General features: G+C 54.4%; 6 protein-coding genes and 2 non-coding genes across 8 annotated transcripts in view; 5 read left to right on the top strand and 3 right to left on the bottom strand.

The window, feature by feature from the left end:
- PTSG_01885 (uncharacterized protein) overlaps window positions 1-481 on the top strand; it is a gene marked incomplete at its 3' end in the record, with an annotated part of 8566 nt that extends 8085 nt beyond the window's left edge. The window contains exon 16 of the mRNA XM_004997809.1: window positions 468-481. Within this exon, the coding sequence (XP_004997866.1) occupies window positions 468-481 (14 nt within the window). The remainder of the gene's footprint in view (window positions 1-467) is intronic.
- Window positions 482-592: 111 nt separating this feature from the next.
- On the bottom strand, window positions 593-6195 carry PTSG_01884 (uncharacterized protein; the record flags this gene model as incomplete). The annotated part of the gene is made up of 17 exons (XM_004997808.1): window positions 593-673; window positions 838-898; window positions 1087-1202; window positions 1495-1582; window positions 1771-1841; window positions 2063-2185; window positions 2389-2487; window positions 2741-2896; window positions 3231-3316; window positions 3751-3826; window positions 4004-4099; window positions 4284-4334; window positions 4447-4617; window positions 4855-4933; window positions 5073-5203; window positions 5592-5663; window positions 6007-6195. The coding sequence occupies 17 exons, from the start codon at window positions 6193-6195 to the stop codon at window positions 593-595; spliced, it is 1746 nt and encodes a 581-aa protein (XP_004997865.1).
- A 138-nt stretch (window positions 6196-6333) lies between these two features.
- On the top strand, window positions 6334-6415 carry PTSG_20068. The gene has a single exon. It is a non-coding gene; the product is annotated as a tRNA-Ser (tRNA).
- A 574-nt stretch (window positions 6416-6989) lies between these two features.
- On the top strand, window positions 6990-9622 carry PTSG_01883 (uncharacterized protein). The gene is made up of 3 exons (XM_004997807.1): window positions 6990-7449; window positions 7735-7901; window positions 8086-9622. Exons 1-3 carry the CDS (start codon window positions 7132-7134, stop codon window positions 9356-9358), a joined length of 1758 nt encoding a protein of 585 aa, XP_004997864.1. The 5' UTR covers window positions 6990-7131; the 3' UTR covers window positions 9359-9622.
- A 574-nt stretch (window positions 9623-10196) lies between these two features.
- PTSG_01882 (uncharacterized protein) lies at window positions 10197-12391 on the bottom strand (the record flags this gene model as incomplete). The annotated part of the gene is made up of 1 exon (XM_004997806.1): window positions 10197-12391. The coding sequence occupies exon 1, from the start codon at window positions 11853-11855 to the stop codon at window positions 10197-10199; it is 1659 nt and encodes a 552-aa protein (XP_004997863.1). The 5' UTR covers window positions 11856-12391.
- Window positions 12392-12981: 590 nt separating this feature from the next.
- Window positions 12982-13063, bottom strand: PTSG_20067. The gene has a single exon. It is a non-coding gene; the product is annotated as a tRNA-Ser (tRNA).
- A 92-nt stretch (window positions 13064-13155) lies between these two features.
- PTSG_11796 (uncharacterized protein) lies at window positions 13156-14180 on the top strand (the record flags this gene model as incomplete). The annotated part of the gene is made up of 3 exons (XM_004997805.1): window positions 13156-13395; window positions 13737-13808; window positions 14166-14180. The coding sequence occupies exons 1-3, from the start codon at window positions 13207-13209 to the stop codon at window positions 14178-14180; spliced, it is 276 nt and encodes a 91-aa protein (XP_004997862.1). The 5' UTR covers window positions 13156-13206.
- A 347-nt stretch (window positions 14181-14527) lies between these two features.
- The window catches only part of PTSG_11795 (uncharacterized protein), a gene marked incomplete at both ends in the record, with an annotated part of 449 nt that continues 255 nt past the window's right edge, over window positions 14528-14721 (top strand). Inside the window, one exon of the mRNA XM_004997804.1 lies at window positions 14528-14658. Coding sequence (XP_004997861.1) covers window positions 14528-14658 — 131 coding nt within the window. The remainder of the gene's footprint in view (window positions 14659-14721) is intronic.

The raw sequence follows: 14721 nt of genomic DNA, 5'->3' as shown, positions 1-14721 counted from the left end.
GTGTGAGTGTGTGTGTGTGTGTGTGTGCGTGTGTGTGTGTGCGTGTGTGTGTGTCAGAGAGAGTGCGTGTGTCAGTGTGTGTGTGTGTGTGTGCGTGGGACTGGCAAGCACAAGCAGGCAGTGTGCCAATGGCTGCCGAGAAGCGGCAGCACGTGTCCACCTGCATCGTCGTCACATCACCTTGTCGGCGGGAGAGGAAGCGAAGCGCTGCAATCTCGGCCTGGGTGATTCCGCCCACGAAACACACGACCGTCACCGGCAGCCGCTGCTGCGACTCGTCGCTTGCTACAGGTGGGTAGGAAGGGGGATATGCGTGAGTGTGTGAAAATGTGTGTGTGTGTGTGCGTGATTGTGCGTGATTGTGAGTTTGTGTGTGTGTGTGTGTGTGTGTGTGTGTGTGTGTGCGCGTGATTGTGAGTTTGTGTGTGTGTGTGTGTGTCAGTGTGTGTGTGAAATTGCGTGAACAGGTGCGAAAATGTAGGAGCAAGGGTGCATGGCGCTAATGTATTTTCACCAGAACACATGTTCTTGACCGATCATGATTGTGATGTTGAGATGTTTGCAAGGAATTCAACACAGTGTACAAATTGTGTCAGCCGCGACCTTTTGGCTGCAGTCCCGGTGGGAGCGGCTGACGCCATTCGTCGTGTGGGCCAGGCATCAGCTTCAGCACCTGATGCACAGCAGCAACCGGGGTGTGAGGGCGTGTGAGGTTGGAGCGAGAGAGAGTGTGTGTGCGTGCATGTGTGTGCGTAAGCAGATGTGAGAAGGTGGATGTGGAAGCGCAACTGCATGTGGATGAAGATATGGATTGTTGGGTGCGCACGCGGGTCATACCTCGTCCTTGGTTATGAGCCCAGTCCTGTCAGGCTTGACGAGCTCCTCCACGACGCGAATGCTGACGGGAGCACCAATACAATTGCAGCATCCGGCAGACATCAGTGTCAACGATGAACCAGCGAGCGACCGAATACATCGAACCAGTGAACGAGCGAATTGCACAACCGACGGCAACGCAGCCGAGAGCAAATTCACGCAACCAGACACGCACACCAAGCAAGCAACCAATCATCCACAGCCCCAAACCTGAGAGGTGCGTAGCCCATGTAGGTAAAGTGGTAGTCGTCGAGCTGCGAATCGTCATCTGGAACGTCCTCAATCAGCCGGAACTCCCGCGACAAGTGCGGAAACGTCGCCCGCTCCTATCCACATATGCGCATGGAGGAGATGTGCACGTGCGCGCACGCGAGAGAGAGAGAGAGTGTGTGTGTGTATGCGAATGAGAGAGAGTGTGTGTGAGTGAGTGAATGTGTATCGATGTATCGATGTGTGCATGTAAGAGTGCGAACGTGTGTGTATATCCGTATTGAGAGGTGTCTGAGTGTGCGCTGTGTCACAAGCTGCTGCGGCTCGTCATCGTGTCTGTATGACGAGCCAAGCCACAGACACGCATCTGAGCATGACAGAGCGAACAACACTACAGCTGCCACGCACCGGGTTGTGGGTTGTGAGCAGTCCAGCCTTGGTCAAGTTGTCGAGCGTCAGCACAAAGTCTGACCCGTACGTCTGCAAAATTTCACGTCTAAGCAACGCAGCAGCGCACAATTCAAAGCATATGGGCGAGTGTGTGTTGTGAGTGGGAGGGATGAGGAGGGTGCAGAAATAGGAGGCGCTCCTCCATGTGTATGTGTGTGTGTGTGTGTGTGTGAGCCATGTGCACACTGACACCCAAGTACACTCATGAGTGTAAATGAATACGCGTTGACAGACCTGAAGAAATCGAGCGTGGACTGCTTGAGCCCACCATTGACGAGGGAGCGAAGGCACAACAGCCGCAGCACCTGCCAACATACACGCTTGCGTGAGACTGGTACATGAAGAACGCCAGGCCACACTTGAATGTTCCATCTCATCCTTTGGAACTAACGACGTCGATGTCTTGGCTCCACACACACAACACTAGACAACACAACACAACACAAGACAACACAACACTAGACAACACAACACTAGACAAGACAACACAAGACAACACACAGCACAATTGGGGCCGGCGGAGGACCTTTGAGAGGGGCTCAACGCGGCCAATGCAGTCCTCGATGTACGCCATCTCCGCATCGCCGCCGCGCTTGAAGAACGACGGCATCTTGAACATGCGGCCCTGCGACTGGATGCCCAGGATCGCCTGTGTGTGGGGTGGTGGTTCATGGGTAATGGGTGATGGGTGATGGGTGATGGGTGATGGGTGATGGGTAATGGGTGATGGTTGATGGGTGGGTGTCTCAACGGTGCTCAGGCACCCGAGATTGATGGACGAGTAGAGCACACAGCATGAAGTGATGGTAATTGTTGTGTGGGGTTGTTGCGCGTGAACAAGCTTGCACGTACGTGCTGCGTGTGGTAGTTTTGCATAAACTCATCCGTGGTGAGAATCTTCTTCAGTTCCGTCGCAATGTTCGTGTGAATGGGCAGAAACTTCTGCTCAGCCTGTTGTTTGCAGCGCAATCAAAAAAATAAAAAATAGGTGCGTGTGTCACAAAACAACATTGAACGTATGCGTGTGAATACAACATAAAGCCCCGCAAACACGTTCAAGCAGCTGAGCGCGCGCGCGCGCACACACACACACACACACACACACACACACACACACACACACACACGCACGGCGCGCGCCACGCATCGGAGATGCAGCGCAGCTCATGCAACGCAATGATGGCAGTGGGAATGCGGTGCCAACCTTGATGTGATGCAGCTTAGACGAAAACTGCGCCATGCGCGTGAGCTCGTTGAGAGAGCCCTTGCCCTCGCTGACATCCTGTCGCAGCATCTTGGAGCGGCGGGCAAGCAGCGGGCCAACCTGTAGCCAATGAAGTCCTCGAAGGTCGTTGAACAACTGCAGCAGCCGACAGCCGACAGCAGCAAGTAGCATGGACCGGTGAAGGTGAATAACAGTGTATGGTAGTTTGGGCAGGGGAACGCACGTGCGTGCGCGCGCGCGCGCGTGTGTGTGTGTGTGCGAGAGAGAAAGGTTGTGTGCTGTATTGTTGAATTGGCGGCGAGTGCAAGCCTTCTGACAGCTGTGTGTGGGCTGCAATGGCACCTGTCACAGCATCCAACACCCACGAACAAAGTGTTGCTCTGGAATCATCACAACGGATAACGCTGTCACATCAGCATCACCACAACCATCCCTCCCCTGTGTTGCTCATGGCGTGACGTCAACGGACCTGCACGCTTGAATTGAGAACAACACGACGCGTCTTTTGCTCTGGCGGGGTGTCCGGCACAAGCGCACTGGGCACCGTCGCAAAGCCTGCACACGAGGCAAACGCAGATGGGGCAGGAGCCAATCACATCGCGCAGGTATAGCATGCAGTCGCAGATCGTGATGGCGGCAGATGGTGCAGGCAGGCAGATATGCCGGAGAGGAAGCGAGTGAGAGATGGGCCCGGGACATGCATTCAGCAGGGCATGAGAGTGTGGACAGCGGCAGTTGAGCACTCGCAGCGGCAAGTGATATTCGTACAGGTGGTACACAAAACACGTGCGCTTGAATTGAGGAAGATGGCACGACGGAAGCAAGCACACATGTGCATTCACTCACACACACACACACACACACACACACACACACACACACACACACACACACACACACACACACACACACACACACACACACACACGCATTCACTCACACACACACACACGCGCGCGCGCGCACACACACAAAGATGGGCGCTGTACCGAGGTTGATGCCGTAGACTTCGTCAATGAGACCCTCGTATGTGAGCTGCGAACACAGCGGGGTCACGCAATCAATCTGGCAATGCAGCACACAGGGGTGTGGTTGTGGTGTCAAAAGTACGAGGCACATGTCAACGGATGGGTTTGGATGGTGCGAACACATGCCACAAACACACGCATGTGCAAGTAAATATGCGAGTACGCACGCATACGTTTGAAGCACAACTCAACCAGGCAGTAAGGATGTGCGCACCTGTCTGTCGATGATGACGAGGGACTCAATCTCGGGAGCGACGTGTGGTGGGTCTGCATCCTCCCGCGCCATCCGCTGCAGCATGCGCGTCACAGCCTGAAGGGCGGGGAGGGACAGGGAATATGCAAGGAGTGGTTGCGTGAGGTTGCGTTCAGGTGTGTGTGTGTGTGTGTGTGTGCGTACGAATGTGTGTTGATGCATGTGTAGGTGTGTGTGTGTGTGTGTGATTTCACAAGGTTATGCGAGAGCAGGGCAGGTACAAAGCAGCTGGCGAACATACAGCGGCAGCAGGGCCCTTGTACGCGACGCGTGGAATAATGCCATACATGCGCTGCACCAAAGAATACGAAGCAAGCGTTTGGAGTGAGTTGCATGCATGCGTATCATGGCGAATCTTGGTTGCAATGAAATGGCAATCCTGCTGGACGCATGCACGCACGCACCTGAATGTGCATAATGGCGAGTGCAATGTCCTTGAAGGACGATCTGTCGTTGTCGACCATGTATTGACGGAACACGTGCGGCTTGTGCATCGTCATAAGGTCCGGGTCCAGGGGAATCACGTTCACGCGCCATTCGTGCTGCGACCGAATCTCAGATGCAACATCCTCCTCCTAAGCACCGCAATAACAGCCGCACGCACACACACACACATACACACACACACACACACATGCGCATAGAGAAATGCAGGGCAAAAAATGAGACATGAGGGCGTGGGTGTGGCAAGCCAAACTGGGCTTGGGCGCTGTGCAGTGGGCTGCCCACTGACAATCCACATGGCATGGAACGAAACCAAAACCAGGCAACCACTCAACACCGCGTGCAACCAGTCACAAACAAGTGTGCACCTTCAGGATGATGCTGGAGACAGTTGTTTCTCTGGGCACGTTGATGAGGTGGAAGTCGCGCTGGTCGGACGTAAACTTGCTACAAACCATGGAACGACGCAAGAAGACATGTGAGCATCTGAGAAGAGGTATGTGGTCGGGGTGTTCAGGCTGAAAGGAGAACATGTTGAGGTTGTGTGCCGTGAGCTGCATATATGGGGTAGCAATGGCTGACGTACCGAATCACCGTCGCAATGCGTTTCATGTTCGCGGGAGAAGGGGCCACAGCAAAGATGACCACATCAACGCTGCGCTGCTCGATGCACAGCTCGGCTTGGTTGATGTTCGCGACAATGTCAATGAGCGCCGGCTGAGAAAGGAGGGGGGAGACGAGGAGCATAACAGGAGGCGGGGGGGGCGTCGGGGACGGTGGGTGGCAGAGCAGCAGAAGCTCGAGGTGAACATCGACATGAGGATGCAACACACACACACACACACACACACACACACACACACACACACACACACACACACACACACACACACACACACACACACACACACACACACACACACACACACACACACACACACACACACACACACACACACACACACGTGCCCTTGTACACAGGGTCCACGCAGCGCAGGGCGGAGTGTTCTGTACAAAGCCAAACCAAGGCCCACCATGCGCACGGGGAAATGTGCGGACATGCAGACGAGCAAGCGTGCAGACGAGCAAGACACACTGCACTCACTCGGCACTCTGGCACTATGCGAAGAATGAGCTCATATGTAAAGTCATCGAAGATGAGCGCAGCAGGGGCTTCCTGTGGACGTTGTAACACACCAAAACAAAGCAAATCACAGCGCAGAAGAGGAGAAACAGAGAGAGAAAATGTGTGTGTGTGTGTGTGTAGAATGACATGGACACATTGGATACAGACATACACAGAGACACAGACAAGCACACCAAACCACAGCACAACACGACACAGCACAGCACGATTCACGCAGAGTGCAAAGCCAAAAGTGCTCGCGCAACATACCCCCCCCTCTCCACGCCGCTCTCAAACAAAGCAGCAATCAACTCCCTCAACTCCCTCAACTCCCTCAACTCCCTCAACTCCCTCAACTCCGCTCAGGCTGTATCCTGTGTGTATCACATCACACCTTGCGGGTGTTCTGGAGGGCCTGGAGAAGGCGCACAAACTGCCTGTGGCTGGCTTCGTGGATTTGCAGCAGGTTCAGGCTGCTTGGGTTGTTGAGGTGGGAGTTTGGGTGCTGCTTCACGGTGCGGCGGGCGGCTGCCGTTGTTGTCCCTGCAGCGGAGGCGCTTCCATTGGTCGAAGTGGACGACATGGTGTGGTGTGTGGTGTGGTTTTGGTTTGTGGTGAGGAAGGATGGATTGTTTTGTGGAAAGCTGTCAATGTTGCGAGTGGAGTAGAGATGAAGAAGACAATTTGTGCACCAGAAGTCACAACACAGTTGATGTTGCTTGCACTCATGGCCGAGTGGTTAAGGCGAACGACTAGAAATCGTTTGGGCTCTGCCCGCACAGGTTCGAATCCTGTTGGGTGCGCATTTCTTTTTTTTTTGGTGTGTGTGTGTGTGGTTGTTTTTTCAAACGACAGGAGGGCACCGACTGTGCCTCTTGTGTCGCCAGTGTACTGCACACAGAGAGAGAGAGGGAGAGAGGGAGAGAGGGAGAGAGGGAGAGAGGGAGAGACAGAGAGATAAGGAGACAAGCTCTCCGTAGTTGTGTTGTCTTGTTCTACTTGTGTTCTTGAACAGTTGAACTACAGAACTACGTACAAGTTGTACGAGCAGTGGAAATAATCGTTCGGGCTTTTGGCGGCCCGAATCACTTCCCGTTTAATGTAGGACCTGGGCCTCAATTCCACGAAACAGGCGCGTTTGAATTGCGATCACTTTTGGCCGTCGTGACCGTGCAAGGCAATGCAAGCCAAGCCTTTCTTTCCCTTGCTGACTTTTCTGGGAAGTGATCAGCCTCTTATCATCTGATGACGATGTGAAGTGACAAAGACAGATGAGCTGCACCTTGCGCTGCATTGCGCATAGCCAAGAGCGGCGAGATTGCAGCTTGCCCATCACGCCCATAGAGTTTGCTGGTTTGCTGGTTTGCTCGTGTGGTGTGCGCGTTCATTTTCAAACAAGCACCAGCAATTCCACCATCCCAGCCAACTGGCCAAGTCATCGACGAACGCACATCATTACAAGATACACACCGCAACCTCAGCCAGCACAGCGTTGCGCCACTGGGCATCACAGTGCATCATGCCGCAGACGTACGAGTTTGACACTGAGCCATATCTGATTGACGAGGAACGTCAGCGTCAGCTGAAAGAACTGCAGCTGGAGCGCGAGCGGCGCAGGAAGCGGCGCCGTTGTGGCCTCTTCTTCTGCGTTGGCATCATCGCCGTTGCGGCAATCTGTGCGGTGCCCATCATCTACGTTTCACGCCCGCCAGCGAAGGAAAACGACAACGATGCGTCTCAAGATAGCACGTCCAATACGGACACGGAAGCAGCCATTCAGACAGAGGCCGGGTGCACGCAAACCTGCGAGGAGCACATACATGAGTGTGTGGGCATGGTAAGTGAAAACAGCAGAGGAAAGATGGTCTTGCTCACTGTTGTGTGCTCCTCATTCATTTGTTCACTGATGCATGCATGTAGCCCATGCATTCATTCAGCTCTGCTCAGCTGCTTCTAGCTGCTCTTGTTGAGTGTAGACACGCCTTTAGGCCCTTTGCTTCTTTGTCACTCTTGACACACGCACTCGCTCCCAGAGTCCACAGGCCTTTGTCTGCACCTCACTCTTCTCTACACCCACCTCACCTGATACCCTTGTTCCCTTTATGTGTGACATCGCTTCCAGAGCGTTGGTGGTGTCTCCCTGGATGACTTTGTTTCATGCCTCACACGGGACGAACACCATACGACGGTCGCGCTGCTCTCACTGGGCGCGTGCATGTCAAGCTGCGAGGATGGCCCATGCGGCAGTGTTACCGGCCCTGTCGAAGAACTGTACAAGCTACAGTGCTGGTACGAATCGATTCCTGGCTTGGTTGCTCTGCTTGCATTGGACTCGAAATGCCATGTGTCTTCTGCTATGAGAGTGAACACTCCTCGATCAGTCAGGAGGATAGTTTGCCTACACTGCTTTGCTCCGGTGAATCACATGTCGCTCACGATAATGCTGTGCGATGGTGCTCGCACACACTTGCAGGGAGCGCTGTGCGTTTGCAACCGCGGACGTGAACTGTGATCTCACAAACGCAACGAAGGCGACTGGGTCCGCAATGTCTTCAACATCCACTGCACACGATGGAAAGGGTGCGGCATCCACGACAACGTTCAGCAGCACAAGCAGCTCCAGTACCTTCACAAGCACAAGCACCAGTACCACAAGCACGCCCACTGCGACAGCAACGCCAACAAAGAAGGCGACGACCAGTGAAGCGGCTACAACGTCAACCACGAGTGCAGCAACAATGGGTACAACAACCACAACAACAACAACAACTACTACTACAACAACAACAGCGAGTTCACCAACAACAACAACAACAACAACAGCGAGTTCAACAACAACAACAGCAACAAGGAGTACAACAACAACAGCAACAAGGAGTACAACAACAACAACAACAACAACAACAACAACAACAACAACAACAACAACAACAACATCTACAACAACATCTACAACAACAACAACAACAACAACATCTACAACATCTACTACAACAACAACAACAACAACAACAACAACGAGTACCACGACGAGTACCACGACGAGTACTACGACGACAACCACGAGTACTACGACAACAACCACGAGTACTACGACAACAACAACAACAACAACAACAACAACAACAACAACAACAACAACCACTACCACTACCACGACGCCTGCTGCAGCAACTGCCACTGGTGGTAGCACGAAGAGCAACACAAACAACCGTTGCAAAGACAAGAACAGCAACAATGGTAATGGTGGCACTAACCCAAACAGCAACGACGACAAGTCAAAGAAAGACAGTATCGATGCCTGCTCCAACAACAGCACCGCATCGACAACTGCAAGCTCCACCACAGCAACGTCTGTCCCTTCGACAACACTCACAACAGGCACGACCACAGCCACAGGCAACGCGACAAACACGAACGACAACAACCGGTACAAGGACAAGAACGACAACGAAGGCAATGGCGGCACCAACCCAAACAGCAACGACGACAAGTCAAAGAAGGACAGCCTCTCGACGACTGCAACAGCCACAGCTGCAACCACAACCACCACCACCACCACAACCAACCCCACCACAGCCACAGGCAACGAACCAAACACGAACGACAACAACCGGTACAAGGACAAGAACGACAACGAAGGCAATGGCGGCACCAACCCAAACAGCAACGACGACAAGTCAAAGAAGGACAGCCTCTCGACGACAGCTGCAACAACTGCGGCAGCCACTCCCGGCAAGCGGTGAACACCGCAGCTCTAACACGTCCACTACAATGCGACCCTATACTCATGCACACCGACTCGCTTCCCTTGTTTGCCTCTGCTTTGTTTCTCGCATCCCAGCCAACCCACCAACAACGACTTGCATGCGTGTATGTGGCTCCTCGTGAGCTTGTGATGATGTTCATGGTTTCACTATGTCGGTTTTACACGACTCCCTTGCTTGCCTTCTTCTCGAACCCTCTCTCCTGCACACGCGCATGCTTCCTCCAGCGTGGCAATATCACACGCTCTCAACTTCACCCAAAGTGAACATTGAGCATGATGGGCGTTAGGAGCGCGTGAGGAGAGGAAAAGCATGGGTATGAGGTGGACGAGCGTTCAACCAGAGCACAGGGGAGTCGTCAAGTGTTCCATTGTATCCATGGCGAAAGCATCATTATTCTTTACAGACCCCCCCCCCGCACACCAACACGAAGGCCCAAGCAGTGTGGTTCATTGTTGTTGCTGTATTCGCTTGTCTGGATGTGTGATTGCGCGGCGCTCAGTGGTGGTACTGCCTCAAGTCGATGTTAGCAATTTAATCGTTGAGATGAAGCGCGTAGTGAGAGACACCAACCAATCAAGGAACACCCAGCCAGCACGTGCTTCTGTGGGTCATTGTGTTGCATGCATAGAGGAATCGAACAGCTGTCAAGGTCTTTTGCACCCAACATCTCAGCGCAACTACAGGGAATCAAGACGCAATCACCGTACCACACACACACACACACACACACACACACACACACACACACACACACACACACACACACACACACACACACTCACACACACACACACACACACACACACACACACACTCACACCACGATCACATGAGGGAGCAGAGGCAAGACGACTGGTGCACTGGCGCGTCGTCGAGCAACACGCTGCAGGCGGGCAAACGCTGTTTGTGTGGCATCGTCTGTGTCGCCGAGAACAGCAACGATCATGGCATGCGCAATCTTGAACGTGCGCGCCGCCGCCTTGAGATCGCCCTTGTGCTCGTACATGATGCCCATGTTCGTGTGCGCTTCAGCGGTGCGGAGGTCGTTGTCGCCAAGAGACGCGCGATAAGCCGTGATTGCGCGCCTGTAGCAGCTCTCGGCCTGGCTGAAGTCGCCCTTCCGTGTGTATGCGCCTGCCATGTTGTTGTAAGTGTCGGCCGTGTCCGGGTGCGCCAGGCCAAGCAGTTGCATCTTGATGTCAAGCTCGGCGTGGTGGTGCTCCAGCGCGGCTGCATAGTCGCCCTTATCGCTGTACGCGTTGGCCAGGTTGCCAAGGGACGCTGCCGTGTGCAGGTGCCGATGGCCGACGTTGGCGATGGTGATCTTGAGGTCCTTGAGCAAGCACTGGATGGCCGCGTCGTGGTCGCCCGTGCTCTGGTAGGTGAGGCCGAGGTTGTTGTACGATGCGGCCGTGCTGGGGTGCGTCTCGCCAAGACTGCGGCGGCGGATGCTCAGGGCCTTGTGATGGTGCTGTGTGGCGGCGGCGCTGTCACCCGTGGTCTCCAGCAGGAGGGCGAGGTTGCTGTATGTGGTGGCGGTGCTCGGGTGCTGTTCGCCGAGCACGCTGCGCTTGATGTTGAGGGCCTGGTGGTAGTTGGTGATGGCCTGCTCAAAGTTGCCTTTCGTCATAAACACGGTGCCGAGGTTGTTGTACATGCACGCTGTGCCGGCGTGCCTTTCACCAAGCACCTTCCGCGTGATTGCGAGGGCGCTGGTGTAGTGTGCGATGGCGCGATCGTGCTCGCCAAGCGCATCCAGCACTGACCCCAGCTGATGCTGCAACTGTGCCAGCTCAAGCGTGTCCTTGCCACCAAGATCCTCCACGTCCTGCACGAGCGCCTGCCCATCCCCAAGGCACCATGCGCGCATATCGTCCTTGGCATCCTTCGAAATACACGCGAACAGTCTCGCGTTCTGTGTCGCGTCGAAGATGTCCTTCATGCACTTGAGCGTGTCCCTCGCGCCTTCGCTGCCTGTCGACGTGCCAGGGATGATGTAAGGCTGGGGCATCGCACAGGTGGCTACCAATCCCGCTGTTGCTGCTGTTGCTGTTGCTGCGCGCGCGTGTTTGGTCGGATACCCTGCGGGGCTGGCGTAGCTGCCCTGGCTGCTTGGCGTGGTGTCATCATTAGCATCACGCGCGATGCCATGCAGGCCATCGTCTGCACTTGCTTCGCTGCCCTGAGCACTGCTGCCAGGGACGGTCCTGGCGTGGCTGGAAATGCCGGCTGCGATGCACTTGAGGTGCTGTGTTTGCTTGTTGTGCGTGCTGGTGGAGTAGGCGGATGCCATGAGCAGGCTGCCTAGCTCTTCTGTCGCAAAGCACGGTGTTTCAAGGTCGGATGTGCTTGTTGCGCCCGCGAGTGCGTCCAGGCTCGACAGGTCCAAGGAGAAGGTCGAGGACAGGCGAGAGGCGGAAAGGCACGTAGCGTCCAACACACGGCTGTTGGCAGCCTGTGATTTGGCAGACATGGCGGAGAGGGACAGGAAGCTAAGGCACCCTTGCAAAACGGACGTGCTGTGTGATGTGTGATGTGGCTGAAAGGAGGCGGTCAAAAGAACACTGTGGGGCTACTGCGGTGGTGAGCACTTGAATGAGTACGATGAGTGGGGAGGGCGTTGGTCTGTTGGTCTGTCGTGGTTGTTGGGGGTGCTGTTATTGCTGTGTAAATGCACGCCTGTGCTGTATCGTTGCAGTTCTGCTACATACTGTGCAAGTGCTGGGCTTGGCAGGCCATTGCACTTTGCCACTTGGCTTGGCGTGGGGACAAGGCACTGTTGCATGTCAGTTTGCTGGTGAGCCTGTTGGGCTTGCTAGCGATTACCCTCGCTCACAGGCTAATTCATGACGCAGGTGGCAAGTTTGATTCGTGCACTTTGCTGCGTGCTTCCGAGAAAGAGGAGAGAGTCAAAGTTCAACACAGTGGCAAGTGGCCCACTTTCATGGAAGCAGGTGCCCACTGTGTGTCATCGCGTGAAACAAGTGCGTACTGGCACCACGTGCGGCTGACACGGGCTTCTCCTTCCTGACAGGGGGGGGGGACGTAAGGACGTATGTGTGCGGGGTTTATGGGGTGACATGATAGATAGGGTGACATGCTCTGACACGGACAAACCGCACAAAGCGAAAATGCATATGCAAGGAGGACTGTCAATCAGTGGTTTTCGACGATGTGAAATTAAATTGCGTGTGACAGTGAGAAGAAGAGCGAAAGAAGGGGAGTAGCAAACAAATGCAAAGAGGCGCAGGCACCCCCAAACAAGCGAACATGATTTGATGCTGTGCGGGCCGAATGGCAGGGCACTGCTCAGGCACGGCTAGGGCACAAGAGAGCCCAAAGCCCGAACGATTATTTCCACTGCTCGTACTACTTGTACGTAGTTCTGTAGTTCAACTGTTCAAGAACACAAGTAGAACAAGACAACACAACTACGGAGAGCTTGTCTCCTTATCTCTCTCTCTGTCTCTCCCTCTCTCCCTCTCTCCCTCTCTGTCTCTCTCTCTCTGTGTGCAGTACACTGGCGACACAAGAGGCGCAGTCGGTGCCCTCCTGTCCTTTGTTGAAACACACACACACACACCAAAAAAAAAGAAATGCGCACCCAACAGGATTCGAACCTGTGCGGGCAGAGCCCAAACGATTTCTAGTCGTTCGCCTTAACCACTCGGCCATGAGTGCAAGTAACAACATCAACTGTGTTGTGACTTCTGGTGCACAAATTGTCTTCTTCATCTCTACTCCACTCGCAACATTGACAGCTTTCCACAAAACAATCCTCACCACAAACCAAAACCACACCACACACCACACAGCACCACACCATGTCGTCCACTTCGACCAATGGAAGCGCCTCCGCTGCAGGGACAACAACGGCAGCCGCCCGCCGCACCGTGAAGCAGCACCCAAACTCCCACCTCAACAACCCAAGCAGCCTGAACCTGCTGCAAATCCACGAAGCCAGCCACAGGCAGTTTGTGCGCCTTCTCCAGGCCCTCCAGAACACCCGCAAGGTGTGATGTGATACACACTTACACACAGGATACAGCCTGAGCGGAGTTGAGGAGTTGAGGGAGTTGAGGGAGTTGAGGGAGTTGATTGCTGCTTTGTTTGAGAGCGGCGTGGAGAGGGGGGGGTATGTTGCGCGAGCACTTTTGGCTTTGCACTCTGCGTGAATCGTGCTGTGCTGTGTCGTGTTGTGCTGTGGTTTGGTGTGCTTGTCTGTGTCTCTGTGTATGTCTGTATCCAATGTGTCCATGTCATTCTACACACACACACACACACATTTTCTCTCTCTGTTTCTCCTCTTCTGCGCTGTGATTTGCTTTGTTTTGGTGTGTTACAACGTCCACAGGAAGCCCCTGCTGCGCTCATCTTCGATGACTTTACATATGAGCTCATTCTTCGCATAGTGCCAGAGTGCCGAGTGAGTGCAGTGTGTCTTGCTCGTCTGCACGCTTGCTCATCTGCACGTCCGCACATTTCCCCGTGCGCATGGTGGGCCTTGGTTTGGCTTTGTACAGAACACTCCGCCCTGCGCTGCGTGGACCCTGTGTACAAGTGCACGTGTGTGTGTGTGTGTGTGTGTGTGTGTGTGTGTGCGTGTGTGTGTGTGTGTGTGTGTGTGTGTGTGTGTGTGTGTGTGTGTGTGTGTGTGTGTGTGTTGCACCCTCATGTCTGTGTTCACCTCGCGCTTCTGCTGCTCTGCCTCCCACCGTCGCTGACGCCCCCCCCGCCTCCTGTCATGCTCCTCGTCTTCCCCTTCCTCCCCCTCCTTTCTCAGCCGGTTCTGATTTGACAATTGCGAAGATTCCACAGCTGAGGATGAAGGGGCCACCTGAGTAGCTTGCAGCAAATCATGATGCGTTCAGTGCGCTCATATGCTTCCGCTCTTCGCCGGGACTTTGCAATGAAGGCACCCAAACAGGCCTCAACAGCCTTCAGGGTGTGTTGCTTCTGTGCTTCCGTGCTTCTATGCTTCCATATGCCTGTGGAACATGGGTTGGGCGCCCAGTACCTGCCGCTTTGTGTGTGGATGTGCCTCGACCACCTTGCGCTACCACACACACACACACACAAACTCACAGAGGGAATCGTACAGACCAAATTAGAAAGCCGCGGTACACAATGATACCAACGCAGGAGATGACAAAAGCCACGGTAGAGGCCGGCAACACCGTCAGAGGCGATGGTCTTGCGGTACACGTCGACGAGGCCGGTGAACTGTGCGGGTGCCGTCCCTTCTTCTCGTTCTCGTTTGTCGTTGGGAAAGGCGAGTACGGCCGTAGTCAAGGGAGTAGACGAAGATCAGGGAGAAGGCACCTGGCTAGACCACCACA

This window comes from Salpingoeca rosetta (assembly GCF_000188695.1).
Source record: "Salpingoeca rosetta unplaced genomic scaffold supercont1.3, whole genome shotgun sequence".
In the NCBI taxonomy this organism is placed as follows: domain Eukaryota; class Choanoflagellata; order Craspedida; family Salpingoecidae; genus Salpingoeca; species Salpingoeca rosetta.
This window is presented reverse-complemented; position numbering and strand designations above follow the sequence as displayed.

Bases quoted from the DNA above. Each gene is read 5' to 3' on its own strand.
- PTSG_01883 (XM_004997807.1), top strand. From the start codon at position 7,132: ATGCCGCAGACGTACGAGTTTGACACTGAGCCATATCTGATTGACGAG. The intron at 7,450-7,734 runs GTAAGTGAAAAC...CATCGCTTCCAG, and splicing joins TACATGAGTGTGTGGGCATG to AGCGTTGGTGGTGTCTCCCT. The intron at 7,902-8,085 runs GTACGAATCGAT...ACACACTTGCAG, and splicing joins CTGTACAAGCTACAGTGCTG to GGAGCGCTGTGCGTTTGCAA.